This window comes from Salmo salar, chromosome 06 (genome assembly GCF_965601325.2).
Source record: "Salmo salar chromosome 06, fSalSal1, whole genome shotgun sequence".
In the NCBI taxonomy this organism is placed as follows: Eukaryota; Metazoa; Chordata; class Actinopteri; order Salmoniformes; family Salmonidae; genus Salmo; species Salmo salar.
The window spans coordinates 26,653,306-26,670,634 of NC_138296.1; the positions used below are offsets into that span (position 1 = coordinate 26,653,306).

Below are 17,329 nucleotides of genomic sequence, written 5' to 3' on the forward strand. Positions count from 1 at the left end.
GTACTTACGATGTTTACAGACATGGAATAAATTAGGGACGATTTTTAGCAGGACACAACGTTTTGGAACATTCAGACAGAAATACAGCACATAACCTAAAGTATGTCGACACCTGCTCGTCGAACATCTCATTCCAAAATCATGGGCATTAATATGGAGTTGGTCCCCCCTTTGCTGCTATAATGGCCTCCACTCTTCTGGGAAGGCTTTCCACTAGATGTTGGAACATTGCTGCGGGGACTTGCTTCCACTCAGCCACAAGAGCATTAGTGAGGTCGGGCACTGATGTTGGGCGATTAGACCTGGCTCGCAGTCAACGTTCCAATTCATCCCAAAGGTGTTCAATGGGGTTGAGGTCAGGGCTCTGTGCAGGCCAGTCAAGTTCTTCTCCACCTATCTCGACAAACCATTTCTGTATGGACCTTGCTTTGTGCACGGGGGCATTGTGATGCTGAAACAGGAAAGGGCCTTCCCCAAATGGTTGCCACAAGGTCGGAAGCACAAAATAGTCTAGAATGTCATTGTATGCTGTAGCGTTAAGATTTCCCTTTACTGGAACTAAAGGGCCGAGCCCGAATCATGAAAAACAGCCCCAGACCATTATTCCTCCTCCACCAAACTTTACAGTTGCACTATGCATTCGGGCAGGTGGCGTTCTCCTGGTATCCGCCAAACCCAGATTTGTCAGTCGGACTGCCAGATGGTGAAGCGTGATTCATCACTCCAGAGAACGTGTTTCCATGCTCCAGAGTCCAATAGCAGCGAGCTTTACACCACACCAGCCGACGCTTGGCATTAATCTTAGGCTTGTGTGCAGCTGCTCGGCCATGGAAACCCATTTCATGAAGCTACCGACGAACTGTTAGGGTGCTGACGTTGCTTCCAGAAGCAGTTTGGAACTCGGTAGTGAGTGTTGCAACCGAGGACAGTGTTGCTCCTAGACGTTTCCACTTCACAATAACAGCACTTACAGTCAACCAGGGCAGCTCTAGCAGGGAAGAAATGTGATGAAATGACTAGTTGGAAAGGTGGCATCCTATGACGGTGCCACATTGAAAGTCACTGAGCTCTTCGGTGAGGCCATTCTACTGCCATGTTTGTCTATGGAGATTGCATGGCGGTGTGCTCGATTTTATACACCATTAGCAATGGGTGTGGCTGAAATAGCCGTATCCACTCATTTGAAGGGGTGTCCACATACTTTTGTATATATAGCACAGGAGGTTGGTGGCACCTTTTTTGGGGGAGGACGGGCTCGTGGTCATGGCTGGAGAGGAATAAGTGGAATGGTCTCAAATACATTGATACCATTTAACTTGCAAAGTTCCAGCCATTATTATGAGCCGTCCTCCCCTCAGCAGCCTCCACTGATATATAGTGTATGTTATGCATGCTTATCGGACTAGAATATGGAATCATGTCGGCTCTATTCGTGGCATTTCTATCTGCCACGTTCAACAACGTTTGGCTACTGAACATGGCCCTGGCAGACATACCCCCAGGTTCCAGCTGTTGAGGCGAGCCTCCAGGTCACTGTCGTCAGGAGACGGCACCACTGGCTTCCTGTGGCCATCCACCTAGGGACCAAAGAGAATAGGTGATACTGAATGTAGGACAACAAGTGCACATACTGTATTCTTATCAGCCAGCCCCACCCAACTGCTTCTGCAACCCTTCTTTACTATACTCTCCTCCCCTCCTCTCCCCTTCCTTACTCTCCTCTCTCCTTTCCTCCATCTCCTCCTCCCCCCACCCTCCTCTCCTCCATTCTCCTTCCTTACTCTCCTCCATTCTCCTTCCTCCCTCTCCTCCCCCCTACCCTCCTCTCCTCCATTCTCCTTCCTTACTCTCCTCTTCTCCCCCGCCCCTCTCCTCTTTGCCTCCCTCTCCTCCTCCTCTCCCCCCCACCCCCCTTTCCTCCATTCTCCTTCCTTACTCTCCTCCCCCCACCCTCCTCTCCTCCATTCTCCTTCCTTACTCTCGTCTTCCCTCTCCTCTTTGCCTCCCTCTCCTCTTTGCCTCCTCCTCCTCTCTCCTTTCCTCCATTCTCCTCCCCTCTATTCTCCTTTCCTCCATCTCCTCCTCCCCCCACCCTCCTCTCCTCCATTCTCCTTCCTTACTCTCCTCTTCTCCCTCTCCTCCTCCTCCACCCTTACTCTCCTCCATTCTCCTTCCTCCCTCTCCTCCCCCCCTACCCTCTCCTCCTCCTCCTCCTCTCTCCTTACTCTCCTCCATTCTCCTTCCTCCCTACCCTCCCCCCGCCCCTCCATTCTCCTTCCTTACTCTCCTCCCCCCACCCTCCTCTCCTCCATTCTCCTTCCCTCTCCTCTTTGCCTCCCTCTCCTCTTTGCCTCCTCCTCCTCTCCTTCCTCCTCTCTCCTTTCCTCCATTCTCCTCCTCTCTCCTTTCCTCCATTCTCCTCCCTCTCCTTCTCTCCCATTCTCCATCTCTCTCCTTTCCTCCATCTCTCTCCTTTCCTCCATTCTCCTTTCCTCCATCTCCTTCCCCCCACCACCCTCTCCTCCATTCCCCTTCCTTACTCTCCTCTTCTCCCTCTCCTCTTTGCCTCCCTCTCCTCCTCTCCCCCTCCTCTCCCCCTCCTACCCACGCCAGATGTTTGGCGGTTCCAGACCATTACCATCCCCGTCCTGTCCCCCTGCAGTCTAAATTCCAGTCCAGGGGTCACAACGCTCTCCCCTCTGTTGTTTTGCTCAGTCTTTTGTTACAGGGCGCCCTACTCCTGAAACGCTGTTATATAATGTGAACTTTACGTGAACATTGTGTGAATGTTATGCAAACGTTTCCAGAATGCTGCTGCTGATTCAGGATCAGGTTTTGTGAACATTTCGTATATAGGTTATAATGTGAACATTTCCAGGGTGCTGTTGTTTTTCGGGTCAGGTTCTGCCTGAGGTTGGGTTTGGGGCTTGGCGAGGGTGAGATATCTAAGAAAGAGAAATATCCAATAAAGTCAAAGTGTAGGCATTTTTTTAACCTGACTGAAATTAGCTGGAGGGTGGACCACTCCCTCTCTCTTTGTCTCTCGTAACAGAACTAGGCACACTGCCAAGTTAACACCTCATATTACACAGACAAATGACGGAAATACCAGGCTGATTAAAATGGTCATAGTCCTGATTCATCGCCTGTAAATGTCACCCACAGTGTTTATTATCATTGATATCGCGCTATGCCAAGTATGAGTGTTACGCACGGTGTAATGTCATACTCTCTATGCCGCAGCCATTCAACCTACCGTGTGGAAATACAATCAATGGTATGATATGTTGGAGAACATCATCACAGAATAGAATATGTCCTGCCTGAAATGTAAGACTCCGTAATTACAAACTCAGTAACTAAGATAAAATAGGCTAAACGTAAAAGAGTTGCCAAATAGTGACAAGGAGTGTTGTAGAGTACTGCTGACCCCTTTGATGTGGTCTTCAGAAGAGCCTTTCACTGGGCTGGAGGCCAGGGGCCGAGATGGAGACATCTCCTCATATAGCCGTCTTCTCCTGGATACAGAGGGAATGAGAGAAAGAGAATGTGAGAGAGAGGGGAGAGAAGGAGAAATGTGAGAAAGAGAGGGAGGGAGATATATAGACAGAGGGAGGGAAAAAGAGAGATGGAGAGAGATTTACATTAGGAAAGTTTGAAGAAAACAACAAAATACAAAGATCTGAGTATCACTGGTTATATTACAGGAAACGGCTTCACTCAATCACTGGCTTACATTATGTCTATCAATATCATTTGTGACTCATCAAATGTGAGTCGTGCTGTACAGATGTAGGATCTTTATACTTTGACCTGTATTGTCACAGCAAAATAATACTGCAGCAACATGATTTGAAAGGCTATTAACTGGTGAGGCTATTTCCTGTGGTGCAGGAAAATTCTGAGCAACAAAAGAGTGATCAAATTAAGATAATACAGCTGTACTTGTCTCATTTCTGATGCATCTATGCTTTTAGCTCAATGTTTTACTCTCAAAAACTAACACCCTTGCCCCTCGCACTTGACTTTTTCCTACTAGCATTGGCTTTGCTGATAGCTACTTTATTGAGGAAAAAAATACTTACCATGACTGAGATGTGGGATCAATACATTAGAGTATCGCAATATTATTTTTCACAACATTATTTCGGTAACTCCAAGTAAAAAAAATTAAAAGCTAGGTAGTTAACTTTAGCTAGCGCTAGTCAACTGTACCTACGCCAAAACTCTGGTATTTCTTCTCTAGCTTGTTATCCATCTTTTTTTTTTTATATATATATATATAAATGGTGAGCCAACATGTTTCCAGCACTGAATCGCAATACATAGAATCGCAATACATATCATATCAGCATCTACACTACCAGTCAAAAGTTTGGACCCTCCTACTCAATCAAGGGTTTTGCTTTATTTTGACTATTTTCTACATTGTAGAACAATAGTGAATATATTAAAACTATCAAATAATACATATGGAATCATGTGGTAAGCAAAAATGTGTTAAACAAATTCATCAAAGTAGCCCCCGTTTGCCTTGATGACAGCTTTGCACACTTTTGGCATTCTCTCAACCAGCTTCACCTGGAATGATTTTCCAACAGTCTTGAAGGAGTTCCCACATAGGCTGTGCACTTGTTGGCTGCTTTTCCTTCAGTCTGCGGTCCTACTCATTCCAAAAGATCTCAACTGGGTTGAGGTTGGGTGACTGTGGAGGCCAGATCATCTGATGCAGCACTCCATCACTCTCCAAGAGCAAACCAGATGGGATGGAGTATCTCTGCAGAATGCTGTGGTAGCCATGCTGGTTAAGTGTGTTTTGAATTCTAAAGAAATCACTGACAGTGTCACCCGTAAAGCACCTCCACACCATCACACCACCTCCATACTTCACGGTGGAAACCACACATGCGGAGATCATCCATACACCTACACTGAGTCTCACAAAGACACGGCGGTTGGAACCAAAAATCTCAAATTTGGACTCAGTCTAAAAGGACAGATTTCCACCGGTCTAATGTCCATTGCTCGTGTTTCTTGGCCCAAGCAAGTCTCTTCTTATTGGTGTCCTTTCGTAATGGGTTCTTTGCAGCAATGCGCCTGATTCACGCCGTCTCCTCTGAACAGTTGATGTTGAGATGGGTCTGTTACTTGAACTCCGTGAAGCATTTATTTGGGCTGCAATCTGAGGTGCAGTTAACTCTATTGAACTTGTCCTCTGCAGCAGAAGTAACTCTGGGTCTTCCTTTTCTGTGGCGGTCCTCTAATCGCTGTTGATGTTGAGACTGGTGTTTTGCGGGTACTATTTAATGAAGCTGCCAATTGAGGACTTGTGAGACGTCTGTTTCTCAAACTAGACACTCTAATGTGCTTGTCCTATTGCTCAGTTGTGCACCGGTGCCTCCCACTCCTCTTTCTATTCTGGTTAGAGCCAGTTTGCGCTTTTCTGTGAAGGGAGTAGTACACAGCGTTGTACCAGATCTTCAGTTTCTTGACAATTCCTCGCATGGAACAGCCTTAATTTCTCGGAGCAAGAATAGACTGACGAGTTTCAGAAGAAAGTTATTTGTTTCTGGCCATTTTGAGCGTGTAATCGAACCCACAAATGCTGATGCTCCAGATACTCAACTAGTCGAAAGAAGGAAGGCCAGTTTTATTGCATCTAATCAGCACAACAGTTTTCAGCTGTGCAAACATAATTGCAAAATAGTTTTCTAATGATCATTTAGCCTTTTAAAATGATAAACTTGGATTAGCTAACACAACGTGCCATTGGAACACAGGAAGAAAATCTGCCGTTTCCAGCTACAATAGCCATTTACAACATTAACAATGTCTATACTGTATTTTTGATCAATTTGATGTTATTTTAATGGACCAAAAAAAAAAAGCTTTTCTTTCAAAAACACAGACATTTCTAAGTGACCCCAAACTTTTGAACGGTAGTGTATATACTGTATTCTATCCTATTCTACTGTATCTTAGTCTATGCCACTCTGACATTGCTCGTCCAAATACTTACATATTCTTAATTCCATTCCTTTACTTTAGATTTGTGTGCATTGTTGTGAATTTGTTAGATTTTACTGTTAGATATTACTGCACCGTTACAGCTAGAAACACAAGCATTTCGCTACACACGCAATAACATTTACAAAACACGTGTATGTGACAAATAACATTTTATTTCATAAATTTGGTCTTTTACCAAATAGGGCTGTCTTACGTATACTGTACCACCCCTACCTTGTCACAACACAACTGATTGGCTCAAACGCACTAAGAAGGAAAGAAATTCCACAAATTCACTTTTAACAAGGCACACCTGTTAATTGGGCTCCCAAGTGGCGCAGCGGTCTAAGGCATTTCATCTCAGTGCAGGAGGCGTCACTACAGACATGGTTTTATTCCAGGCTGTATCACAACCGGCCGTGATTGGGAATCCCATAGGGCGGCGCACAATTGGCCCAGCGTCGTCCGGGTTAGGGTTTGGCCAGGGTAGGCCGTCATTGTAATAAGAATTTGTTCTTAACTGACTTGCCTAGTTAAATAAAGGTTAAATAAAAAAAGAAACCATTTAAATGCGTTCCAGGTGACTACCTCATGAAGCTGGTTGAGAAAATGCCAAGCGTGTGCAAAGCTGTCATCAACGGAAAGGGTGGCTACTTTGAAGAATCTCAAATATAAAATGTATTTTGATTTGTTTAAAACCTTTTTGGTTACTACATGATTCCATATGTTATTTCATAGTTTTGATGTCTTCACTATTATTCTACAATGTAGAAAATAGTAAAAATAAAGAAAAACCCTGGAACGAGTAGGAGTGTCCAAACTTTTAACTGGTACTGTAAGTATCGTGATATTGTATTGTGAGGTCCCTGGCAAGTCCCAGCCCTATTCATTACATTTCTATACACCCGAGCAGCCAGTGAGAGAGAGTGGACAACAATGGGAACTATGGATGCACGATATATCGGTGAACATATCGGAATCGGCCAATATTGGCTAAAAATGACAACATCAGTATCGGCCCAATATCTAGTTTAACGTCAATGTGCAAAACCGATGTTAAAGCTGACATGCATACCTACATACACACATGACGTAATAACGCCACCTAAAATGTTGCGCTACACATGCAACATAGCATTCCTAACTTAGCTCACAATGTCTGTTGTGTGGATCGAACAGTCATCATGTCGAGCAGTCATTTCAAAGAGTAAGACAATTTCAGCGAGACAACGCATAGGCAGTGGCGGTTCTAGACCATTTCAACCGGGGGGGCCAAGCTGGGGCCAGTTGTACTGTTAGAGGGGCCAGTTACATTAGACGTTATTGTTGTCATATCGTTTTCTTCACTGCATTGCAGGCAAAAGACCATGTTCATAATCATTAGTGTTCCGCGTTACCACTGTCTAATAACGGATGTAAAAAAAGAACGATAACAAAAATTAGTTATGTAAAAATGATTTCATACTCCACATTTAGGGGGGCCACAAGGGGGTCCAAAATTGTTGTCACAGGGGCACTGGTCATCAGTCTAGTCGGTGACACCCACAGAACACAACTGTGAAGAGTTTACACAAATATTAACGTTGTAGCTCTTATCGCGAGACTGTGTAAAATCACCTCCCCAGTCAGCCTATTGTGTGTATTGACATTCATATTGCACTGTACAGCTTTACATAAGGATTGGGGATCAATGAAATGGGGTATTTACAATGACGGCCTAACCAGGCAAAACTCGGATGACACTGAGCCAATTGTGCGCCGCCCTATGGGACTCCCAATCACGGCCGGATGTGATACAGGCTGTATTCGAACCAGGGACTGTAGTGACGCCTCTTGCACTGAGATGCAGTGCCTTCGACCGCTGCGTCCATGTGTGTGTGTTAACTATTTAACTGTACAAGAACGCTAAACTTCTCTAGGGTAGGGGGCAGTATTTTCACGGCCGGATGAAAAACGTACCCAAATTAAACGGCCTACTACTCGGGCCCAGGAACTAGAATATGCATATTCTTAGTAGATTTGGATAGAAAACACTCTGACGTTTCTAAAACTGTTTGAATGGTGTCTGTGAGTATAACAGAACTCATATGGCAGGCAAAAACCGGAGAAAAATCTAACCAGGAAGTGGGAAGTCTGGTGCTTGTAGTCCTTTCAAGTCATTGCCTATTGAAAACAGTGACTTAGGGTTCATTTTGCACTTCCTAAGGCTTCCACTAGAAGTCAACAGTCTTTAGAAAGTTGTTTGAGGCGTCTATGATGAACAGAGAGCGAACAGAGGAAGTTGGAAGTTGTTGACTCAGGAAAGCAAATGAGTTCATTGGCGCGCATTCACGTGAGAGTTAGCTGTGTTCCAAAACATTTTAAGACACTGGAATCGTTCGGTTGGAATATTATTGAAGTTCTAAGTTAAAAAGGCCCTAAAGATTGATGCTATACAACGAATGACATGTTTGAACGAATGTAAATAAAACTTTTTTTGACTTTTCGTCGTGACATTTTCGCCACGCTTCCTACACTTGGAGTAGCTAACTGAACGCGAAAACAGTTATTTGGACATAAATTATTATTATTACTTTATCGAACAAACAAAGGTAAGTGAATATTTCTTATGCTATTTATGATTTTAGATGACTCCAAAATGGTGGGTATCTGTATTGCCTAGTGTATTTTTCTGAGCGCAGTACTCAGATTATTGCAAAGTGTGCTTTCCCCGTGAAGCTTTTTTGAAATCTGTCACAGCGGCTGCATAAAGGAGATGTTCATCTATAATTCTTTGAATAACAGTTTAATATTTTATCAACGTTTATGATGAGTATTCTTGTAAATTGTTGTGCTGATTCACCGGCAGTATTAGAGGCAAAATATTTTCTGAACATCACGCGCCGATGTAAAAGGCTGTTTTAGGATATAAATATCAACTTGATCGAACAAAAAATGCATGTATTGTGTAACATGATGTCCTAGGAGTGTCATCTGATGAAGATCGTCAAAGGTTAGTGCTTAATTTTAGCAGAATTTCTGGTATTTGTGACCCCTCTCCTGCTTGGAAAATGGCTGCGTGGTTTTTCTTATGTTGTACCTGTTCTAACATAATCTAACTTTATGCTTTCGCCGTAAAGCCTTTTTGAAATCGGACAACGTGGTTACATTAAGGAGACGTGCATCTTTAAAATGGTGTAAAATAGTCGTATGTTTGAGAACTTTGAATTATGACATTTTGTGGTTTTGAATTTGGCGCTCTAATTTTTCACTGGCTGTTGAATAGTGTGAACCGTGGGACGCTAGCGTCCCACCTGCCCAAGAGTTAAAAGGCCGTTCAAATTTTAAATAGCAGTTATCAGTATCGTTTTTTTTTGGCAAGGAAAATATTGGATATCAGTATCGGCCAAAAATGTAATATCGGTGCATCACTAATGGGAACCTCTGCTGACTCTGACAGAATCAGAGCACTGAGGGCAGTGTAACAGTGTTTCCCAACTCCAGTCCTCCAGTACCCCCAACAGCATGCATTTTTGTTGTAGCCCTGGACAAAAAAAACATGATTCAACTTGTGAAGGGCTTGATGATTAGTTGACAAGTAGAATCAGGTGTGCTTGTCCAGGGCCACAACAAAAACATGTACTGTTGGGGGTACTCAACGACCAGAGTTGGGAATCACTGCACTAGGACACGTCCTAGCAAAACTACTTTTCTTCCATTTCATGCCTACTGAACACAACCAAGAGAGAACAGACAACAATGGGAACCTCGGCTACTGATTCTGACAAACTATGCTTCATTAACCTGTTGGGGGTAGGGGGCAGTATTGACACGGCCGGATAAAAAACGTACCTGATTTAATCTGGTTACTACTCCTGCCCAGTAACTACAATATGCATATAATTATTGGCTTTGGATAGAAAACACCCTAAAGTTTCTAAAACTGTTTGAATGGTGTCTGTGAGTATAACAGAACTCATATGGCAGGCAAAAACCTGAGAAGATTCCTTACAGGAAGTGCCCTCTCTGATAAGATCTTGTTCTTCTTGTCTCTGTTTATTGAAGACTGAGGATCTTTGCTGTAACGTGACACTTCCTACGGCTCCCATAGGCTCTCAGAGCCCGGGAAAAAGCTGAATGATATCGAGGCAGCCCCAGGCTGAAACACATTTGCGCTTTTGGCAAGTGGCCGATCAGAGGACAATGGGCTTAGGCGCGTGCACGAGTCGACCCCATGCTTTATTTTCTTTCGTCTTTTTACCTAAACGCAGATTCCCGGTCGGAATATTATCGCTTTTTTACGAGAAAAATGGCATAAAAATTGATTTTAAACAGCGGTTGACATGCTTCGAAGTACGGTAATGGAATATTTAGAATTTTTTTGTCACGAAATGCGTCGTGCTCGTCACCCTTCTTTACCCTTTCGGATAGTGTCTTGAACGCACAAACAAAACGCCGCTGTTTGGATATAACTATGGATTATTTGGGACCAAACCAACATTTGTTATTGAAGGAGAAGTCCTGGGAGTGCATTCTGACGAAGAACACCAAAGGTAATAACATTTTTCTTATAGTAAATCTGACTTTGGTGAGTGCTAAACTTGCTGGGTGTCTAAATAGCTAGCCCTGTGATGCCGGGCTATCTACTTAGAATATTGCAAAATGTGCTTTCACCGAAAAGCTATTTTAAAATCGGACATAGAGTGCATAGAGGAGTTCTGTAGCTATAATTCTTAAAATAATTGTTATGCTTTTTTTATCGTGAGTAATTTAGTAAATTTTTTGTAAATTCACCGGAAGTGTTCGGGGGGAATGCTAGTTCTGAACGTCACATGCTAATGTAAAAAGCTGGTTTTTGATATAAATATGAACTTGATTGAACAAAACATGCATGTATTGTATAACATAATGTCCTAGGTGTGTCATCTGATGAAGATCAAAGGTTAGTGCTGCATTTAGCTGTCTTCTGGGTTTTTGTGACATTATATGCTAGCTTGAAAAATGGGTGTCTGATTATTTCTGGCCGGGTACTCTGCTGACATAATCTAATGTTTTGCTTTCATTGTAAAGCCTTTTTGAAATCGGACAGTGTGGTTAGATTAACGAGAGTCTTGTCTTTAAAATGGTGTAAAATAGTCATATGTTTGAGAAATTGAAGTAATAGCATTTCTAAGGTATTTGAATAACGCGCCACAGGATTCCACTGGCTGTTACGTAGGTGGGACGATTTCGTCCCGCCGACCCTAGAGAGGTTAATTAGTATTACCAGCTAATTAAGCACATACACTGGAGGCAATTACACCGGCTTAACAATGACTGAATAAATCTGCACAATTAGGGAAGGGTGGAGACGATCGGCAAAAGAACAACCAGTAATGTACGAGGTATGCGATGAAAACATCCAATTATTTCTCTAGGGCACTTTTAACTACAGTCATTTAGGCCTATATATTCGCTTTGTTGTTTTCCTCATGTCCTTAACACTCCAGAGTTCTATGAAGTACTTTTCTGTCACAAGAGACTGACAGTTTGACCACAGAAGATCACTTGCCTTTCTGAAGAAAATGTATTGTGCGTAAGAGGGCGATAGAGAAGGTGGACCAGTGAAATTCAGCATCAGAGGCAGGTGAGGGCGCTCTCTATGTGTCTACATTCTGTTATAAAGTGAGCGAGACTGAATGATACAAAACTTGTATGTTCTCAATTACAGTGTCAGTTGAGGTCAAACCTATCATCATGAAACTAATGGCGTGCATATTTTGTATCCTTTGTATGTCTCTCTACCAGCTGTAAAAGCAGCCTACGTGAAAACCAGCAGGCAGGCACGCACACACACACACACACACACACACACACACACACACACACACACACACACACACACACACACACACACACACACACACACACACACACACACACACACACACACACACACACACACACAGGGGGCCAAGCGAGCAGTGCAATGTCGGTCCTCAAAGTCAACAGGTGGATGAGGATAATTGAATCAGATGTGTCTGGAGTCTGAGGCCCAGAGATCAAAGCTGTGCCAGTCAGGCAGGTCGGGGCTAGGGGAGAGAGAGGGGGAGTGTGTGTCTCTGCTGCTGCAGCCAGTCTTATTAAAACAGCCTGACATCTATACGCTTCGTCCATGACCTCCAGGTGCAGGAGCCAGAGGCCCTAGATCTCACCCTTAGGCACCCCAAGGAAGGCAGCCAGACCCTGTGGCAGAAACAAGACGTGGACCCCTTAACTCAACCACCCGGAGGCAAGGTCAACGAACAGACTCTTGCCTTACAGGGAAAGGCCCTAGGCGGCTAAACAGGTCCTTTATAAAAGCTGTTTGATGTCTGCTGCTACAAGGACAATGTTATTGTCACACTTGGCGAGGTGGATGGAGAGGGAGAGGTTAAGGGTTCTCATGTGTGGAGCTCAGATGATAGACAGAAGTCAGGGTGAGTAAAACAGAAAGAGGAAAAACAAAGAGAGAGAAACAGAACGGATTCACATATAGGGGTTAAGAAATATGATGCTAACCACCACCACACATTCATCCTTCCACCTTTGCCTGTTTGCTATGAGGGGAGAAAGACCAGAAATTCCCCTCGTCTATAGTAACGAACGCAACACTTCCACACATGCCGAGTCAACATTCGGCTCCCCCAACACATACACACACTTCGTCTCTCTCCCCCTTCTCTCAGAGCTCTCCAAGGAACGCCAAAGACAACAACGTGTCAAGACAATCATGGCGTGTTTAAGGCCTGATCCATAAATGACATGTGAGTACCAGGAGTCGGCAGGTAGGCTACACACCAGGGCCTCTGAGGATGATCTCTTAACCTGGATCAGCTTGCTACCCCCATTCCTTTCACACAGACACAACTAGACTTTATCAGTTGAGAACAGAGAACCATCAGGGTTCTGCTGGTGAGTATCGCCATCTTGTGGCCAAATCTGGAACTTACTCACTCCTGCCAAATATGGTGTCTCTCCTAGCCAGTTAAAAACAGAGTTTCTAAACCCAGAGGCCCAACAACAGGATACTTCCGAGATTTTAGGAAGGTGTTCCTAATGTTTTGTATACTCAGTGTAGAACAGGATTGCCGGATATAGAACAGGATTGCTGATACAGTCTAACCTGCAAGCACCCCGAAGTTAAATGACTACTTGACCTATCACCCCATTGCCTGATTAATGGCATGAGGCAGAGATCAAAAGATCATACATCGCAAGGAGTCAAATTAGGTCCCTAGAGTTTTATCTAAATGGGAGAGACACATTAAAGAGCATGTGTGCTAAGTCGTTTTCTCCATCAGGCCTTCAGCCTGTGATCTATACACTCTTTAAATGCTCTTATCCAAATCAGACACTAGTCAGACAAAATAAAATCCAGCTCTTCAATACAGCCAGTGTACTTAGGCTAACAGGTTACCGTTAGACATGCTTGTGTAACTGGTCGGATGTGTGACAAGGACATCTCGTACGTCACGCCAACGACTTTTCACAATCAAACGTATGTGTATCTTTAAAGTGACTATACACATAGATTCATGGTGGTTCTGTTTGTGGGCCTATCTGAGCTGAATGGTTCTTTGGCTCAAGATGCCACTGAATTTTCCACTATAAGCAACTAGTCGTCCCTATCAACACATGTTTAATGACATTTTCCAAGAACCACTCACCACTGTCCCCTTGGCCCAGATAAAAAAAGTAGATTCAAAACATTACAGGTCCCTCCCTCCCTCATTGAATTGGGCCTACCCATTGGGCACAGACATCCTTTCAACGTCTAGTTTTGATTTGCATTTGGTTGAGTTGTCAACTAATGTGAAATCAACCAAAAATGTAACCATGTCATTGGATTTAGGTTAAAAGTTGGGTGAAGCCCTCCAGAGTGGCGCAGCGGTCTAAGGCACTGCATCACAGAGTTGCGGTGTCATTACAGCCTGGGCTTCAATCCCAGGCTGTGTCACAACCGGCCATCACCCGGAGTCCAGCCATCACCGGCCAATTGGCCCAGCGTCATCCAGGTTAGGGGAGGGTACGGCTGGGGGCTTTACTTGGCTCATCGCACTCTTGCGACTCCTTGTGGCGGGGCTGGCACCTGCAGGCTCACAATGGTTGTCAGTTGAATGGTGTTTCCTCTGACATATTGGTGCAGCTGGCTTCCGGGTTAAGCGGGAGGGTGTTAAGAAGCGCGGCTTGGCGGGTCATGTTTCGGAGGACCCATGACTCGACCTTCGTCTCTCTCGTGCACGTTGGGGATTTGCAGCGATGAGACAAGATCGTAATCACGAAATTGTGGAGAAAAAATACAAAATTCCCTTACGTTGATGACTTTTTGCAAATCCAATACTTTTTCCACATTAATTGAACGTCGTCACATTGAATTTATTTTGTTTAAATTACATGGAAACAATGTTTTTGCACAGTGGGTAGCAGCCTAGTAAATAGATTGGCTATGTACAGGACTCCACATTAATGCTTGTCCTCTTGTCCGGGACAAGTAAAAAAATATATATATATTTAAGACAAGAAGAATAAGCTATAGATTTAAGTTGTCCGAATGGAAACAAAAAAATGTATCACAAAAATCACAATATCAAACAAAATACACCGATCAGAATTGGATCAGAGGCTAACACTGGAATAAAATTAAAATATATTTTTCATGTACATAAATAAAAAAGCCTAGATGTCATAGTGTAGGTGATATGCATATTGGCTACAGCCTCATGTCCAAACCAACGCTGATATGAGGGAGGAAGCAGAAAATGTAGCCAAACTTTAATGAGACTTAATTACATAAATATAGGCTAAAAACCAGTCATGTTAGACAAATCTAATGAAGGATACTTAACATTAATGTCTATAAGCTTGATTCTGTCGACACGCTCGAGGAACAGTTCGTTCAGATCAAATGATCACAAGACGGAGAGTGAAGGAAAGGGAAAGTACCTGTTGCGCACCGCACATCCCCCATCTTTAATCTAATCGAAGATGGTATGCATTTGGAAACTATTTAACCATAAACTTACATTTTTAAAACCTAGATGTTTTATGTCATCTTATGAAGTGGGTCTTACCTTGTTTCAAAGTAGCCTAGCCTAGCCAAAATACAACAATAGAAATGTTGAGGGAATTACTTTATAAACACTTAATATGCCATTGAAAAAAGCATTTTTCTCATGTTCTATTGGTTTTCAAATCAACATTATTTTACTGTCCAGCAGCCAAAGGAATAATTCTAGTCATCTGAGTAACCCATGCTAGTTAATGCATCTTTAGATCTCCCCTTTCCTAATCTCTGTCACATGAAATCACTTGCACATCCGTGTGCTTTTGAGAACAGTGTTTTCCTGCCAATTGCATTTAGGAACATTTGCCCATAGCCAAGTGTGCATTTTTACGCTTATAATATGAAGAAATAAAACTTTATCGATATTTTAGGCTAAACAGACTGATATGTATCAGACCTCATTGCTTTTCTTTAATGTGCAATGGTTGTATGAATTTTGGATCAGTCATCCCAGAACTGTCCCAGACTCTGTTTTGAACCATAGACATATTTTTTGCGTCCCAGGGAAAATGGGAAGCCATTAATTTCAAGCCCTGGAGGGAATTATTTTATAAAGACATAAAAAGCATTTGGTTGTAATTGTAATGTTGCAATATTTTATAGGCTACCAAGTGTGGCCAACCATCCTCCAGGAGAGCCTTAAAGGGGCAGTGTTGTATTTTGAGATAGGATTGACTATGGAAAGAGAGTAGCCTAGATTTTGGTCTGATTCTCTACAGCAGTGGTTCCCAAACTTTTTATAGTCCCGTACTCCTTCAAACATTCATCCTCCAGCTGCATACCCCCTCTAGTACCAGGGTCAGCACGCTCTCAAATGTTGTTTTTTGCCATCATTGTAAGCCTGCCACAAACACTATACAATACATTTATTTAACATAAGAATGAGTGTGAGTTGTCGTCACAGCCCGGCTCGGGAGAAGTGACAAAGAGCTCTTATAGGACCAGGGCACAAATAATAATAATCAATCATTTTGCTCTTTATTTAGCCAGCTTACATTTGAAACCTTATTTGTTCATCAAAAATTGTGAATAACTCACCACAGGTTATTGAGAAGGGTGTGCTTGAAAGGATGCACATAACTCTGCAATGTTGGGTTGTATTGGAGAGTCTCAGTCTTAAATCATTTTCCACACACAGTCTGTGCCTGTATTTAGTTTTCATGCGAGTGAGGGCCGAGAATCCACTCTCACATAGGTACGTGGTTGCAAAGGGCATCAGTGTCTTAACAGCGCAATTCGCCAAGGCAGGATACTCTGAGCGCAGCCCTATCCAGAAATCTGGCAGTAGCTTTTGATTAAATTAAATTTTCACAGAACCGCTTGTTGCAATTTCGATGAGGCTCTCTTGTTCAGATATCAGTAAGTGAACTGGAAGCAGGGCATTAAAGGGATAACGAATCCAGTTGTTTGTGTCGTCCGTTTCGGGAAAGTACCTGCGTAATTGCTCACTCAGGTGCTTCGCTATATCACATTTGACATTGTCTGTAAGCTTGAGTTCATTTGCACACAAAAAAATCATACAATGATGGAAAGACCTGTGTGTTGTCCTTGTTAATGCAGACAGAAAAGAGCTCCAACTTCTTAATCATAGCCTCAATTTTGTCCTGCACATTGAATATAGTTGCGGAGAGTCCCTGTAATCCTAGATTCAGATCATTCAGGCGAGAAAAAACATCACCCAGATAGGCCAGTCGTGTGAGAAACTCGTCATCGTGCAAGCGGTCAGACAAGTGAAAATTATGTTCAGTAAAGAAAACTAAGCTTGTCTCTCAATTTAAAAAAAAAACGTGTCAATACTTTGCCCCTTGATAACCAGCGCACTTCTGTATGTTGTAAAAGCTGTACATGGTCGCTGCCCATATCATTGCATAGCGCAGAAAATACACGAGAGTTCAGGGGCCTTGCTTTAACAAAGTTAACCATTTTCACTGTAGTGTCCAAAACATCTTTCAAGCTGTCAGGCATTCCCTTGGCAGCAAGAGCCTCTCGGTGGATGCTGCAGTGTACCCAAGTGGCATCGGGAGCAACTGCTTGCACGCGGGTTTCCACTCCACTGTGTCTCCTTGTCATGGCTTTTGCGACATCAGTACAGATACCAACATGAGCAGCAGCTACGTTTGGCTACTTACGGACCGTTAGTGGAATTCCCGCGAGAGAGTAACGGTTAATGTGATTGGATGTGAATTATTTGACTAGGCTACCTGTATTTGACATTGTGTTGTTATTTCGCTGAACACTAGATGGTTTAACTTTATT

The 17,329-nt window shown here is 43.2% G+C and overlaps 1 protein-coding gene across 1 annotated transcript in view; it reads right to left on the minus strand.

Moving 5' to 3' along the window:
• cep112 (centrosomal protein 112) overlaps positions 1–17,329 on the minus strand; it is a 194,617-nt gene that overhangs the window by 174,058 nt on the left and 3,230 nt on the right. Inside the window, exons 5-6 of the mRNA XM_045720003.2 lie at positions 3,431–3,518; positions 1,497–1,577 (exon numbers count right to left, since the gene is read on the minus strand). Of these exons, the coding sequence (XP_045575959.2) occupies positions 1,497–1,577; positions 3,431–3,518 (169 nt within the window). The remainder of the gene's footprint in view (positions 1–1,496; positions 1,578–3,430; positions 3,519–17,329) is intronic.